This window comes from Lithobates pipiens, unplaced genomic scaffold (genome assembly GCF_037356315.1).
Source record: "Lithobates pipiens isolate NorthernLeopardFrog02 unplaced genomic scaffold, aLitPip1_a1.2 Scaffold_18, whole genome shotgun sequence".
Lineage (NCBI taxonomy): Eukaryota > Metazoa > Chordata > Amphibia > Anura > Ranidae > Lithobates > Lithobates pipiens.
The window spans coordinates 66,408,206-66,425,324 of record NW_027507758.1 but is presented as its reverse complement, the minus strand read 5'-3'; the positions used below and the strand labels follow the sequence as shown (position 1 = coordinate 66,425,324).

Here is a 17,119-nt window from a genome sequence, read left to right as displayed (position 1 = left end):
TCCTGTGAAGAGGGAGCAGGGGGTGGAGGCCAAGCCGTGCGTTAAGGAACACACCCAGCCCACAGGTGTGCCACCATGGAAAGCGGTTTCCTATGATGGCACAGAGAGAAGAAAAAACAGCCAAGAGAGCTGGTGGAGGGCCCCAGATTAGAAGATTTTGGGCTGCTCTGTGCAATACCATTGCACAGAGAAGGCAAGTATACCAGGTTTATTATTTTTTCCCCCATTATGAATAAAACAGATATTGTTTCAACAAGGCAGGCAAAGTCCAACTGATGAGCCAGTGATGCAATGTACACATAATGTACCTTTAACCTTTTTTCCCTTCCGTTTTAAGTTGAAAGCAAGAACATATTTGTCTTTAAAATAATTTACACCTATCAATTGGACCGTTCCTTAGAAAAAGACGAGAAGTTGGGGCTTTATATGAGAACATGACTATCCAGTATACAGATCTCCCTCCCTATTTTCTAATCAATTATCATTGATTATTCATTTAATTTACAACTTATTATAGGCACACCATATGTATAGCTGCTCCTGATGAGTGGAGACAACCCACGAAACGTGCTGAGCTTTATATTTGATACTATGCCACGGCAAACATGCGGATACCATGGGTTTTACTAGCTTGAATCACCGATTAAATATTTACCTATAATGTTTTTACACAATTTTGAGTATACTGCTGATATACCATGTACCATGTGCAATAATGTTTACCATTTTACTATATGATGCTTTAGTCATGTTTATCTGTATTCTGTATTATCTATGTTTTTACCTAATCATGTTATTTATTACATTATGCTCAATTGTGTTAATAAATATATTTACTATAATATTTGAGTGATTCAACCTACCCAAGTGTTGCGTTTCATATAAAGTCCCATTTGCCCTTATTCCCCCTTTTCCCCTCCTTTACTTGACCGTTCCTTGCCATCTGACTGCTCAGGTGGTCTGATGGGTTGTCTAGCAAACTGGACCGTGCAGGGAACCTCCCCCCAGGCAAACTATCCTTTGCCCCCCCCACTTTTTTTCTCTAACTACAGGCCTTTATGGACTACAGGCAGATACTTTTTTTACCCCTTCCCTTTCTGGTGTTCGGTTTTCTTTCTGGTTAATCCTGCCTTATACCTTTCCATTGCTGCTCTAACTCAGATGAAGTTTTCTTAAACAAATCACCGGAAAGCCTTGTACGCTATGCTGAGGGTAGCTTTGTACAATTTTATACCTTCTATTCATGTGTGATGATCCTTTGTGTATTGTTATGATGTTTGGCTACTGTGTATCGGCCTCTGTCATGTTCTCTTACTCTCAGTTTATGTCTATACCAGCAGATTTGTACTTTGTATAAAAAAAAAAAAATATTAAAACCCAATAAAACTTCTTGTGAAATAAAATAGCTTGCATGCATACTTACATCTTCGCTATCAAACAATAGGGAACGTGCACTTAAGTCAAGAATCTGGAGTTCAAGCTTTGCAGCCTCTAATTCTTGTAACAACTGGTCACTGCGAGCCTTCTCTCCCAACAACTTTGCTTCCATTTCTGATGCATGATCATTTAATTTCTGTTGCCATGCTGAAATGTCAGCCAAATGCTGTTTGCGTAGGTTATCCAGCTCCACCTGATAAACTGTAAGCAAGTCTTTTACACTGCAGGGGTCTTCGTTGGTCAAGCGAGAAAACAAAACATGTTGCTTCTCAGGAGATTGCTGGAGAATCAAGTCAACAAGCTGACCGGAAATAGATTTTCTATCTCTCTTTGTCTCTCCACAAGTCTCATCGCTGTTGACTTTAACAGATGGAGAAATAAAAGGAGATAGGGAGACTGTGTGCTGGGTCTGAAGTTGGTTTAACTCCAGGAGTTGAGACAATGACTTGGTAACATCATCTGTGCTCGTCAAAGTCAGCTGGTCTAGATGTACCAACAAAGTCTCGTTCCCTTCGTAGTGCTGTGGTACCAGCGATAAAGGAAGCGTCTCTTCATTTACATCATCAAGTATTTTACTATCATCAAAAAGTGAATCACACACTTCAGACGTTATAGTTTGGTTTCCATCCATACCAATGCTCTGTCTCTCTTTCAAACCATTGGTGCTCAGCAAGGTTTCTTGCTCAGCGCTTGCGTGGATATGGCCCTCAGCATCTTTGATTGGCGAGTTTAGGATACTGACAGACTTGTTGATATCTTTTACAAGTATTGAGTCAGTCTCACACTCTGTTTTTGGAGATTCTAACGGAGTCTGAAGTTTTTTCAAAGACATTTCTTTGTCCTTCAAAGACGCTCTTAACTCTTCCATGATTTTATTAAGTGAAAGTTCATTGTTTCGGAGGCTTTCCACCAGTGCCGTCAGCTCCTCATTAGCTCCAAGTAGACGATTGTTCTCCTTTTGAATCCTGTCCAACTTTTCTTTGAATTCTTCCAGCTCCATTTTCAAACTTTCCTTTACACCTTTGTTGCCATCTGTGGCACATTCTTCCTCCATGCTGTCAGCACAATCCAGTTTCCCATTTTGGTCAATCACAGGGCCCAAGTCAACATTTACTTCCAGCAACTGTGGCTTCTCATTCAGCTGAACGCCGAGTTCTTTAATTTGTTTGTTGTCTGCAGTTAGCATCTCAATTTCTTTTTTACTTGAACTAATTAGCGCAGTTAACGACTCCCTCTCTATGGACCAAGACTCAGACAGCTGCTTCAGCTCCTGCAGTTGATCATAAAGTTCTTTGTTACCTTGATTAGCAGACTCCAAGTCTGAATTAGCAAGTCTCAGTTTTTCAGACAACATGACAATTTCTTCCTCCTTTTCCCTGATGGTAGAAACAACAGAATCAACATAACTTTGCTTGGAGGATATGTTGTCTTGTAAGCTTTCAACCTGGCATTGAGATTCAGAGACAAAGCTCTCGTGCTTTTCTTTTATTTGTAACATTTCATACTGAACATCCATTTTGCTTTTCAGAAGTTCATCATGTTGACTTTGTAATTCGGCACATAGTTTCTTCTGGTTCTGCAATTCACTCTCCAAGTGGGACACTTGGCTCGAACTGTCAGCCGATTCTCGAAGTTTAACTTCAGCCTCCAGTTCATATATCCGCTTTACCAGGCAGTCTATATCATTTTGGTATTTCTGCCCTTCGGATTCGAGTTGCTGTTGAATTTTTGAACATGTAACTTGTTGGGCCTCTAGATCAGCGGTTTTCAAGTTAACAAGCTCTTGCATATTTTTTACCTGTGTGTGAAGATTCTGCTTGTCATTTTCTAGAGCATTTACTTGGTCTGTATGACTCTGGATCAAAGATTCCAACTCTTTCACCCTTGCCAACATTTCTTCTCTTTCTATAGAGGACCGAGAAGCATCTTTTTCATGCTCATTCTTCCATTTGGAAAGGGAAGAATTTGTATTGATTAAATCTTGGCATTCTTTTTCTTTACAATTAAGCTGCTTCTTCAAATCCAGCGACTCCTCCGCCATCTTAGTTAAGGCGTTCTTGGTCTTTTCCACATCATTCTCCATTTTCTTTAGCTTGTCTTGTGCAAGATCTCTTTCTTTTTCCAGATTAGCCAGGGTCACCTTCAGATTTTGCAAGCTTTCAGATTTTGAATCTTGACTATGTAGTTTCTGTAGGGCACATTTCAGCTCTGCTTCCAAATTGCTATTTTTGTCTGCAGAACAAGAAACCGTTCTTTTAAATATTTCATAAACAAAGAATATTCAAGTTGTGCTGCATGTTATAACCCAATTCAGACTAAAACAGTTTTCCACAAGTCACCTTTTACCCCGTTTCAAATTTTAAAACACATTGCGGAACCAATACACAAACTCAGTACTGCAAGCCTTCAGCTGTGGTTAAAGCGGAGGTCCACCCTAAAATGGACCTTCCGCTCATCGGAATCCTCCCCCCCCTCCGGCGCCACAATTGGCACCTTTCAGGGGGGAGGGGGGGGTGCAGTTACCTGGATAATCCAGGTAACTGCACCCACTTCCGGGATAGCTCTCTGCGGAAAGGGGCGTAGATTACGCCCCTTTCCGCAAGTGCCCGCCCCTTTCCGCAAGTGCCCCGCTGCCTGCTGGGAAAACACACAGATCCCAGAGGCAGCGGGGACCGTCCTTATTGCGCAGCGTGGCTCGCGCATGCGCAGCAGGGAACCGGGAAATGAAGCCAAAAGGCTCCACTTCCTGATTCCCATACCCAAGATGGCGGCGGCAGGACCCGAGAAGCGATCTACAGATCGGCTTCGGGTGCCGACATCGCAGGCACGCTGGACAGGTAAGTGTCACCATTTTAAAAGTCAGCAGCTGCAGTATTTGTAGCTGCTGGCTTTAAAAAAAAAAAAAAAAAAAAAAAAACGCGGAGTCCCGGCGGACTCCCGCTTTAATCACATTATTTAGGAGATTTGTAGCTCATACATTGGGGTGTTGTACACACACGCACGCGCACACACACACACACACACTCTGTAGTTACAATTTTTCATCTTGTCTCCCTTTCTTGGTTGGGTTTCTTTAAAAACTTCAGCTCCGGAAAAATTAAACCCCCCCCCCCCCCCCCCTCCTCCTCCTCCTCCTGAACCCAAGTAAAATGTAGGTCTTTTTTCCCCACAAAGAAGAGATTTCTTTTGGTGTTTTTTGATCACATCTGCAGTTTTCCCTTTTTTTTTGCACTATTAACAAAAAAAGTGATAATTTTGAAAAGAAATAAAAAATTATTATATTGTATTCTGCTACATATATATTTGGTAAAAATAAATACCTCAACAAGCATATATTGATTGGCTTGCGCAAAAGATATAGTGCCTACGAACTATGGCATATATTTATGGAATTTTTACTAGTAATGGCAGCGATCAGTGATTTATAGTGAGACTGCGATATTGCGGTGGACAAATTGGAGATTGACACTTTTTGGCAGTGACACCAATACAGTGATCACTGCTTAAAATGTGCATCGTCACTGTACAAATGACACTGGCTGGGAAGGGGTTAACATCAGATGCAATCAAGGGGTTAACCAGAAAAGGCAAACCTCGACACCACCAGATGTTTTGGAATTACATTTACCATGATGCTCATGCACTCTGCAGTATAGTTGGGCATCATGGGAAATATAGTTCCAAAACATCTGGGGGTGCCGAGGTTCGCCATCACAGGTCTAAACTGTCTTTGTGCAGTGTGGGGGAGGTGCTTTTACTAGAGGCATTGATCCATGTCCCTGCTTTGCAGAAAAACAGGATCCTTGCCTTCCTTACTGACAGAAGTGCAGGATCACACATTATATTATAATATAATATATACACACACATCTACAGCGGTCGTAGAGTGGTTGACCACTTGCGGACTCCCCCCCCCCCCCCCCACAATGAACTGCGGACAGGCGGCCCATACAGGCAAAGCGGCATACTGGTACACCGCTTCCTGCTCCCGGGTTTAAGGCCTTGCATGCCATTTTAGGAAATATTTTGTAAAAATCAGCACACGTTACACACATTAACATTTGTTAGGCACACAGTTAACCCTTTGATCCCCCTTGATGTTAACCCCTTCCCAGCCAGTGTCATTAGTACAGTGAGAGTGTATAGAGTTATCACAGATTACTGTATTAGTGTCACTGGTGATGTCAGTGTCAAATTGCAGTCCCATTATAAAAGTCACTGATCCCCACCATTAGTAGTATAAACAAACAAAAAAATTCCAGTATGTATACACCATCATTTATAGACACTAACTTTCACACAATCCAAGTGGTGATTAAACACCACCAAAATAAAGCTTCATTTGTGTGAAAATTATACACATTTCATTTGGGTACAGCATTGCATCACCACGCAATTACCAGATAAAATAGCGCACTGCTAATTAGCAAACAGCCTGGTCATGAAGGGGGTAAAACCTTCCAGAGCTCAAGTGTTTTTTATTGGCCAAGAGGCAACACTACAGCCCGCCCCCTGTGTCCCCTTGATTAGGCAAACAAATTGTTCTTCTCCGCTCCTTATCAATAGTTTCCCTGTTGCTTAAGCTCCAATGTCCCCAACTACATGGCTAGGCTCCAAAAACTGTAAGGAGTGTGCCTTTAATGTCCACCAGGACAGACATTAGACAAGGGGGTGGCAGCTGGCAGTCCTGGCTGAACCATGAGACCAGAGAAAATCAGGTCTCAGAAACAAAAAGAAAGAAAGACGGGCACAATAATTCTGTGGAATTACACATCTACTTTCCCTAAAAATTGGCTCTATTGTCCATAATTAGCTCAATAAAAAACAACCAATAGCAAGTTAATGGGTCAGTCCCATTTCTTTGTTACCCAATGTTATAATATATATATATATATATATATATATATATATATATATATATAAAAATAAAAATCTAAATATGCCAGTCACTTTTAGCATGATGTGGTTGCAGGACAATGCTGCCGCTTTACCTGTCAATTTATCCACAAGCTGCTGGTTTTGCCTTATAGTTTGGTTTGCTACATTCATTTCCTCCTCCATTTTCAAAGCTTCTTTAGTCTTTTGATCCAGTTGGCTTCTAATTGCATTTTGCTGTGACTTGGCTTCCTAAACACACAAATAAAATTATCAGAATGATTTCCAGATCACAATGGTTCAGTTTTAAACGTGGATGTAAACCCCATTCATGAAATCGAACCTAGGCCCATATATCTGTTGTGTTTTCTTATCTCTCTCCAAAGCACCAGTCCCGTTTTTTTTTGCGGTTTCCTTGCTCTTTTATCATGTTATTATGTTATCTGTTATCAGTATAACGTATGACAAGTTCTTTGTCAAAATAAAACCAGCCTGAAATTTGTGTTGTGGGAGGTTGCTATAAATAAATGATCAGAGAGCTTGTCTCGTCACAGCACAGCTCTGCAAGTTTCTGCCTATGTGGAGTGGGGGGGGGGGGGGGATGTTCCTTTCCTCCAATCAGCTGTCCTGGCTGTATGCCAAGAATCCACTTCCAGTGCTGAACAGGAAGAGAAAATCTCTAACACAGTGTGCACTTTTTAAAGAATATATAAACCTAAAGACAGCAGATATACATGTAAAACGTATGTAGGAGGATTTGTTTAATCTCTGTGTATTATCTGGGGCTGTTCACTTCACTAATTATATGCAAGGGTTTACATCTACCTTAAAGGGGTTGGAAACCCCTGTGTTTTTTTTTTTTTTTTTAAACAACACCTGGCAGGGACATAAGTTGCACTCATTTATTGCTATACTCTCTACTTCAGATCCTTTCAAAGTCCACAGATCAAAGGCTATTTCTCAGCAATAGAAGGCAGGGGGCGGTTATCACACACTGCACAGCAAAAAGCTTTAATCTGAGACCTGAGTGGACTCTACATAGTCTCATAGGGAAACATGCACAGCGGCCGTTTATCACCACCTGTGTGCTGGAGGCAGGGCGGGGTCATCTCTCTGGAATCTGTGATGTAGGCATAACCCGTCAGAAGTGACTAATGCAGCTAGAGGGAAAACAGCAGACAGAAATCACACTGCTTTAGACTAAGGCTAATACACACTAGAGAGGGATAGGCTTTGTTCATTTTTCATTTCAGAGGTTTAAAACCATTTAAAGTGCAGTAAAAAGATCCCTGCGCTCCCAAACTGTTGTATGCCTCATTTTGTATGTACTACTGCCATATGTTTGGTGGTGACTATGTTCAGTATTAATGACAACAGATTGTAGTTAATGCTTCAACTGAAGTAATAAATAGAAGTATTCCTTAAAAAAAAAAATGGATGCCATCTAAGATAGACATGAAGTATGGAACTGGGTAAGCCAAAAACACACTTGTATAAATACAGAAGAATCCAGTGGGACATTTTTCTGCTGGTTGTGTATACGTTGAAAATGACAGTGGGCATGGGATCTTTTCCCTGCACCCATTGTCACAATTTGAAAACGGTGCCCACACAGCCATATCATTTATTCCATTTAAAGCGGAGTTCCTCTTAAAGAAAAAATAAATAAATATTAAAAGTCAGCATCTACAAATACTGCAGCTGCTGATGTTTAATAATCGGATGCTTACCTGTCCCAGGGTCCAGCGATGCAGGGGATCGAAGCCCCGATGGTCTCCCCCTCAGCTCGGCGGTGCCGGCATTGTAACTGTGGGCGCCCGGCTGTTGCTTCACAGCCGGGCACCCACTGCACATGCACGAGCTGCGACTGGCTGCGCAATCATCTGGGACCTGTGACGTGTCCCAGATGATTGCCTAGAGAGGGCGGGGGAGGGGGTGATCTCCCTTCTGGCGACAAGGGCACCAAGGGAAGTGACATAAGGAGCTGAAAAATGCTAAAATAATTTTTGGTGTAGAACTCCACTTTAACAAACTACAACTACAGTCTTCCATTGTGGCAGACAGCTTGTAGTTCTCTATGAACTGCAAGGGCGCAGATGAGTTAATTGAGTCAATAACTGTCTGCCCATAAGGGGAGGTATAGGTAGACAGCTATACAGAGAGTCTACAGGAGCCTGACATTGCACCTACCATTTGCAATGCTCCTTATAAAACAAAGAATAATGCACATTTTAATACCTGCAAAAACGTGTGCATTTAGTTTTTTAAAGAAGTAAACTTATGCTTTAGGCTAGGTTCACACCGGAGCGATGCGTGAATGTTAATGACACCCCCAGATCAGTCCGCATATCGCAGTGCGATCTGCAAACTTGGACAGGAATCGGATCGCATGGTGTGAACACCCATGTGATCCGATTCTGCTGCGGACCAAAAAAAGGGTCCCGTGCGAGTTTGCGGTGGGTGCGATGCGAATTCAGCCATACTATCTGTATGGCTGAACTCGCATCGCACAGAGATCGCATGTGATTTGCACTGCAGTGCGGTGCGAATCACATCCGGTTCTCGCTGCCGCAGCGGTGTGAACCCAGCCTTAAAGAGATTTTCCTGGAATGTGTGCAGAGAAAGTCAAAGAGAAAAGCTGATGACACTTTTATGCTTTCAAGCATCCTTTAATATTTATATTTTGTGCCTTTTCAGACATTCTAAGCGAGTTCACACCACCCACTGTTTACCAGAAGAAAATCGCAGCTCTGCCTAAATCCCCCTCAACAACTGTGGCAGTTTGTACATTATTGCAGGAAAGGCACAACATGTTCAGTGTCATTTAACAGGCCACAAGTAGACTGTACAAGAAAATCTGCAAGAGATTTAAAAGGCCAATTCCACCTTTTGCAACATGATACACTCGTATAGAGGGTGTAACATTTAACAAGTCGCTAAGAACCCCCCTCCCCCACCATGACAGCACGAGGGGATCAACCGCAGCAGCTGTTACTTTTGAAATTGGCACGGCTTTGTGGGTAAGCGGAAAGATCTGTAAATGAACGAACTACAAATTCCATCTGTACTGTGCCAGACAGACTCATAGTTCTTAATGGAATACAAGTGCAGAAATCCCCACACTCATAGTTCATAGACACTTCCTCCAGCTCTCCCACTGAAAGCTCTGTACACATATGGTGCTAGAGAAGAAGTCTGCAGGAGCCTGGCATTGCTGCTGTGATTCCCCGATTGTGGGTTTAATGTTTTCCAGATTCCAGTGAAAAAAATAAATGCACATTTTTTTCCTCTGTAAAAATATGATTATCAAAAAGGTAAACTTAAGGCCAGCACACGGGCTGAATGCAGGGTGATATTCAATAAAAACTGTCCGACATTTGGCCCAGGTGTATGGCAGCCAGTCCGGCAGAGACTTGTCCAGCTTCTCTTGGATGAGCACACTGGAAAACCAGCAGCCGTCCGGCTCCTGATCAGCGCTCTCAGCCGCTAGAAAACAGCACAGCAGGGGAGATCGCTGCACTAACGCCGGATCGTTAGTACACCGGCTCTGACCGGAGCCGAAAGTTCTTTTTCGTGCAACCCGCTGGGTTGAATGGAAAAAGACTCAGTGTGTACCAGGCTATAGTGTTTAATAATTATAGAAGAGATCACTGTGAAAAATCGGTCAAATTAATTATTTGTTACAGATATTTATTTAGCACCAACAATTTGTGCAGCACTTTACATTTTGTACATTCACATCAGTTTCTGCCCTCAAAAGAACTAAAGTTCCTATCGCACATTGCATTAACCTGTCAGCATATCTTTGAAGCTTGGTAGTAAACCAGAGCACCCAGAGGAAACCCGCATGGGCACATCAAGAACATACAAACTCCAAATATCATGTAACAGAATTAAAGTTGAAGTTTAGGTATGCATATTTTTGTATAGATACATTGGTCTGGCTTCAACCAACGTAGGTATGTATGTGCAGGAACTACGACTACGATTGCTGCTAGCTACCAGGCCCTGTGCCAACGTCTCAATGAATGAAAAGCATTCTCTAAGTGGACGAGGTGGCGAGGCACACTCACCACCCCGTCCAATCAGAGAATGCTTTGCATTAGTTAAGAAAATGCACAGTGTTCTCTGAACAGTGCCCGTTCACTAAGCAGCAGGACAGGCACTCTGCATGAGACTTGAAAGCAAGCAGCAATCACTGTAGTCCATATCTTAAAAGGATGTGAAAAACACTGGGGGGTATGGAGAGGACGGGCTTTTAACTCTTATGTGCTTCCTGTTCCCTTCAGGTGAGAAGAGCAGTCTCTGCATTGATGAAGAAAGGAAGGAGAACCTGGCTAGGGTTTTAATGTTTTCATATTCTATCCAAAATAGAAAGCCTCAAAGCAACCTGGGATCCAAGATGGCTGCTACAGGTCACCTGGTGCCAATACCTGCATATCTATTGGATACACACATGTAGCAGCAATCTCAGATTTTGAGGCTTTATTGGCCCTCATAATAAGGGCCTAATTTTAAAAGGGAAGCATGGGTTTTGTTGTTTTTTTTTTTGCAGAATCATACTTACCTAGGTGGAGGCAGCATCTGTCCTCTGCCGGCTCTAACACTGAGAACAAGAGCGATCAAACACCACAGATCGCTTGGTTCTTAGGGGTCCCCAAGCAGAGAGCTGGTGACTGTCAGTCACCGCTGTCTGCTCTGCCCCCTCCTCGCTGACCAGAGCGATGGGATGTGGAGGGGCGGGAGTGGCTGGTTAAGGCTTTCAGCAGTTTGCTGAGGGGCGGAGTCGGGTGCTGGTCCAGGCATGTGGGTGGATCCTGACTTCATTGTCACGATCTTGCCCAAGCCTGGACTGGCTCTGTGATGGCAGCAGACAGCGGGCTTTAGCTGTCTGCTAAAAAAAGGTCACAGGAGAAGAATTACAGCCAAGCGAGCTTCAGCGGTCCTGCATTTGCCTTTCTGGATTAAAGCAGAGCTTCATACAAAAGGGGAGAATCCTCTGTAAGGCCTCCTCCCCCGCTCTTCTTTCAGAAATGGCACTTTTTTGGGGAGGGGGGTTGGAGCGAGTACCTGATTTTGTCTAGTGACCACCCAGCTTTAGACGGTTGTCACAAGGACTAAATGTGCCCATTGGAAGATTTCCCCTCTATTCCTGTTATGGAAACAATTCATAATTTTGTCTTTTGCCTCAGTTTCATGCTCGGGGACCAGGACAAGGAGAGAGAGTGAATCTCCCTAACAAGGACACAGACAGCCATACGATGTGAAAGTGGTTCTAACCCCCATACCTTCCACCCAAAGCTGGAAAAAAATAAAATAAAAAAAAGTTTTGTCTTTACTTACTTCCAGATTCTTTCTAAACTGATTGGCTTGATTCTCGCTTGCTTGCAGAGTCTGTCCCGATTTGGACAACTTCTGTTTCAGTTCCTCTACTTCCCCTTCCAACACCTTCTTCCCATGTACCACCTGCAACACAACAAACATATCTGTCACTGGAAATAGAATGACCTATGCATGATTTTCTGTATGGTGTATTGGAGCATTCAATTTCAGGGTCCATGTATCTGGTAAAACACTATAGTCTTTGTTAGCACTATGATCAAATACCAAACAACAAAACTATGTGGACTGGAAGAGATCTCAGACTAGCCAACACAAAAAAGTGCGATGCTCTCACCTGTCTTATGCCAAGGCAGACATGTAGAGATGAGAAAGAAAAAAAAAAAAAAAAAAAAAAAAAAGTGTTGTCCTCTGAAGAGTGATCCACAGTGGATGTTTCAAAGGCAATTAGGAGGAGTTATGTCACTTCCTCGCCACCTGTTTTAAAGTGGGAGTAAACTCCTATGTATGATTTTTTTTTCCCTATAGGTACTATAAATATCTCCTAAATGTGCACTGTTTAGGAGACATTTACTTTCAATGCAGCTGGTGACGTCGATGGCGCATGCACTCTAAAGGAACAGCATACCAGGTTTTTTTTTTTTTGGATATGTACTATAGCAGAAAGTAAAAAAAAATATTTTCTTCAAATTGTCTGCTTTTTATCACAAAAAATAAAAACCAGAGGTGATCAAATACCACCAAAAGAAAGCTCTATTTGTGGGGTTTTTCTTTGCGTACAGCATCGCACGACCACGCAATTGTCAGTTAAAGTAACGCAGTGCCGTATCGCAAAAAATGGCCTGGCCATTAAGGGGGCAAATTCTTCCAGGGCTGAAGTGGTTAAACACAACAGGGAGTAGAAGTCTTGCCACATAGTGAAGCTACGCATTGCATCCATGGCAAGTAAACAACCCCCTCCAGACAGCCTTGGCAGCAGCGTAAAAAAGAAAAAATGCAGCTGCATTACAAAAGATGCGTGCCTGTAGGTGAGCTGATCCTTTATGTACATGCAAGCCAGTTCCTGAAAATATTTTGGATATGTTTTTTCCTAAAGTGAACTATAATCCTGAGTTGTTAGTCATGAGTTATCACCAATTTTCAATAGGGTATAAAGTTTGGATAGTGACAATTAGTCTCTGTTACTTTCCTCTCCACGTGTCACTGCTGATAAGCTTTGTCGGGACTGTGCTGGCATGTCATGTCATACTACTGTGTTATGTTGCATACTTTTAAATAGAAAAAAAAAAAAAATTGCAGGTATAAACCCCATTTTAACTGCACCCCACCCCCCAACACAAGTGTAAACTGAAGCCCCATACTCACTATGAGATTTTATGCTGATTTTTTCCTTCAGATTTACCAAAACCATATAATATGGAGGTCAAACCTTAGGAGTTTCAATGTGTATGCAATCAGGCAGGCCCTTCTACTACATGGTTTTGGTAAATCTGAAGACAAAAATCAGCAGAACATCTGATAGTGTGTATGGGGCTTTAACCTTAGGCCGCGTACACACGGGCGGACTGTATGGGGTACTTAGTCCGTCGAAACACATTTCAGCGGACAGTCCGCTCGTGTGTGGGCTTCAGCTGACTTTTTCAGCGTGCAGTCTGGCGTACTAAGTATTTCGGATTTTTCGAAATTCTGTCCGTCGTACTTTGGTTTCAGCGGACAATCCGCTCGTCAGTAGGCTAGTTCGACGGACTAAGAATGGCGCATGCTCAGAAAGGATTTACACGGCGGAAGGGTGCTTTGCTGTGTATTGGACTTCCTATTTCTAGTCCCGTCGTACGTGCTGTACACGTCATCGCGCAAGCTTTCGTCGGACTGTTTGGGTATCCGTGTGTGGTCAAGTCCGTTCAGTGGAAAGTATGACGGACTGTCCGTCGGATTGTATGACGGACTAAGTACGCCATACAGTCCGCTCGTGTGTACGCGGCATTAGAGGTAAGAAGAACATACAGCGTGGGGAAAAGGTACAGACCACTGCACTAGAAGTATGTGTGTGTCTGTCTATAAAAGATAATCTTTCCATTCTATATAGAACAGGAAGATTAGAAGAAAAATCCATACACGGTCAAGTTCTGATTGGATGGCATTAAATTCATTCTTGGCTTGCTGAGACTCCTGGCTCAGTTTGGCTTTCATCTGGTTCAACTGCTGCTCCATGTTCTTTAATGAGTTTTGTTGTCGGAGGAGTTCCTACAAACACAAAAGAGAAAAACAACCAATAAGAAACTGAATACATGAGGCCAGCCAATGAGGGAACTATAATAGTGGGGCATACTACACAGATTTCCAGCTTTAAAGGGGACCCCACAGATGCTCCCACAAGCCCTGGACACTGTCAAGAACCGGAAAAGCCCACATTGAAGAACTGATACAATAAAATAAATGAAATCCAAAACTTTGAGTATCTAATGTTTAGCGATGAAGAGGGAATGGAGGAGTTCAAAGAGAAATGGAGGGAATGGGCAGACTATAAGCATTCAATAAGATTTGCGATAGTGATGGGAGCATAACTCTAAAATGAGAACAGGATATAATATACCAGATTTATGGAGGGAGAGGAGGGGAAAAAGCTTAGGACAGATTCGGTGCGAGAAAGGAAGACGGGGAGGTTTTAGGGATGAGAGGGAGGAGGGAGGGGAATTGGGAATGTATTATGTTTTGTTTCTTCTATGGGATGTTGAGACAAGAGGAGTATCTCGTCCACTGTAATTTTTTTTTTTATGCAGAGAAAAATAATAAAGAAATTGAAAAAAAAAAATAAGTAAAGAAAGGGGATCCCACAGATACGCACATACATACGCACATTGGTCCAAGCTGGGCAAAATATGCTATATCTGGAATTTAGCTTTAAAAGGGGTAGTAAAGGCTAATAAGTATTCCTAAAAATGCTGCCTCTCCCCTCCTCCTACCAACCTATGTTACAGTCTGCAAAAAAGAAGGAAGAAGAATAAGGTCAGTGTAAATACCTTTTTCCAGTCTGCTTCGGTGCGGTCATGTGATCCTGCAGCCGAATCCCCCCCCCCCCCCCCGTGTAAAGGAGCACTCAACATCGGCTTTGAATTTCAGGAGCCCACCCAACAGCTCCCATTCTACCCTTCACCATTGCCCGCACTTCTTCCTCTCCATTGCAGCTGCCGCTCTGAGACCGCATCCACACCTCAGCGTTTTGAATCGCTTGCGGATTTGCCACGATTTTACCCGTAATTTCAAAGCACTGGGGTGGGAATGACAAATTTCAGAACATACATTTGAGATGCCATTCATTTCAATGGCACCCTAAAATCACGATACGGTTCCACCGTGCAATAAATCACACCACAATCGTGGCAACCCACATCCAGTGAAGCATGTCTCCCAATAGTAGCCCCTAAACTTTTTTTTTTTAGGTGACAAGCTTCATGCAATGCGGGTTTCCACGATTGCAGTGAGATTTATCACGGCAGAACCACATTGCAATTTTAGGTGCCATTCAAATGAATGTCATCTCAATTGTGCATTCTGCGATTTGTCACTCACCTCGGTGCTTTAAAATCGTGGGCAGAATCATGGCACCGTGACCACAGTGTCAGGGCCCAGCAGCTATGATAAACCATGGTCAGTTTACAGGGAGGAGGGCAGAAAGTGGCAGGATTTTTACATACAGTTTCTAGAGGGGCAGGTTAGATAGCACAAGCACCGTGCTGTTTAACCCGCTATAAGGGAAATATATATAATCACCATTTTTTTTTTAGAGTAATAACCACTTTAAATTGCAGAGAAGAGTAAAGTTCAATAACCTGTTGATTTTCCTTCTCTCTCTCCTTTAGCTTGTTTTCTACAGTCAGTCGGGCACTTTCAGCATTTTGTCTCTGACAGCTTAGCTCATCGGCAACCTTCTTCAGTTTCTGTTCAGTCTGCGCACACTGAAAAAAAAATAAAAAAAAATAAATAATAATTTTATATATATATATATATATATATATATATATATATATATATATATATACACATACATACATATATATACACATATATATATATATATATATATATATACATACATACATACATACACACACACATTTATATACAGTGCATACGAATAAAGCTGTGTGCTGCTGGCAGAAAAATATAAAAGTCACACTGATGAGACTCTGCAGCCCGACCATTCATTTCAACAACAATCTTCCTATAAGATGCTATGTGTATTTACCATATTTTATTCATTAGTAATTTACCTCCCTATAAAGCCTCCCTTGTAGGCAGCAGAGGGGAGGAGCAAAGGTGCTGGACCAGCACTGACAGCAAATAGACACTCTCTAGGAGAGAGATATTCCACTAAATCCCTAACAACTTCTGATATTTCAGCTTTGCTTGATTACTAATAAGGCAAATCGCTCAAATAGGGCTGCAACTAACGATTATTTTTATAATAGATAAGTTGGCCGATTATTTTTTTGATTATTCGGTGAATAACCTTAAAGTGTGGTGTAAAATTTAGTTAATATGTAAAAGTTAAAAAAAAAAAAAAAAAAAGCAATTTATTCTTAAATATTTCTACGCAATGGTAAATATAAATAACCAACTATATGGTTAGGGAGCAAAATATCAAATCCACTCTGAGAATAACAGAAGAGACATACTGTGTATACTATTAGAGGATATATACTATTATGCAGCGTACACAGACCGGCAGAAAAGGTCCGACGGTCTTCTCAACGGACATTTGACGCAGCTACGACAGACTTCCGAACAAACGGACTTGCCCATGCATGAACGGACTAAAGTTAATTCGAAAATCCATTTGTTTTGAACGTGATGACGTACGACAGACTAGAAAAGGAAGTTCAATAGCCAGTAGCCAATAGCTGCCCTTGTGTCGTGTTTGGTCCATCAGACCAGCATACAGACGAATGGTTTCCCCGATAGAAATGGATTCCGTCGGACAGATTTGAAACATGTTCTATTTCTAGGTCCGTATGAATTTTTTTTAAAGAAAAACTATCGGATTATCCGACGAAATGATTCCGTCGGACCTATTCTGCTGGAAAGTCTGGTCGTGTGTATGCAGCATTAGAGGATATATACTGTATATACTATTACAGGGTGAATCTGGTAAATATCAGAGACTCATATCATTCTTTTTTATTAAAAAACAAAACAATGTCGTCCTTCAAAAAAATTAAAAAGTTTATTCATTTTAAGAAAGTTCGTTCGATTTTCTAGTGGGGTCAAATTGACATTTGTTTTCAACCACAGTGATGGGAAAATTTGGAAATTGAAAATTCCTTTGACCAAGAAGTTTTCTGACAGTGTATGTGGTTTTCGTTCAGAAATGACATTTATTTTAAAAACAGAGTGTTAAAAAGAAGTGAAAATTTCAAAACATTCTTTCATTCAATGAACATACAAAGATTTTGCGTTTGAATATTCT

The 17,119-nt window shown here is 41.9% G+C and overlaps 1 protein-coding gene across 1 annotated transcript in view; it reads right to left on the bottom strand.

The window, feature by feature from the left end:
* The window catches only part of CENPF (centromere protein F), a 55,383-nt gene that overhangs the window by 23,042 nt on the left and 15,222 nt on the right, over positions 1-17,119 (bottom strand). The window contains exons 8-12 of the mRNA XM_077485764.1: positions 15,483-15,608; positions 13,768-13,896; positions 11,656-11,778; positions 6,429-6,564; positions 1,424-3,669 (exon numbers count right to left, since the gene is read on the bottom strand). Of these exons, the coding sequence (XP_077341890.1) occupies positions 1,424-3,669; positions 6,429-6,564; positions 11,656-11,778; positions 13,768-13,896; positions 15,483-15,608 (2,760 nt within the window). The remainder of the gene's footprint in view (positions 1-1,423; positions 3,670-6,428; positions 6,565-11,655; positions 11,779-13,767; positions 13,897-15,482; positions 15,609-17,119) is intronic.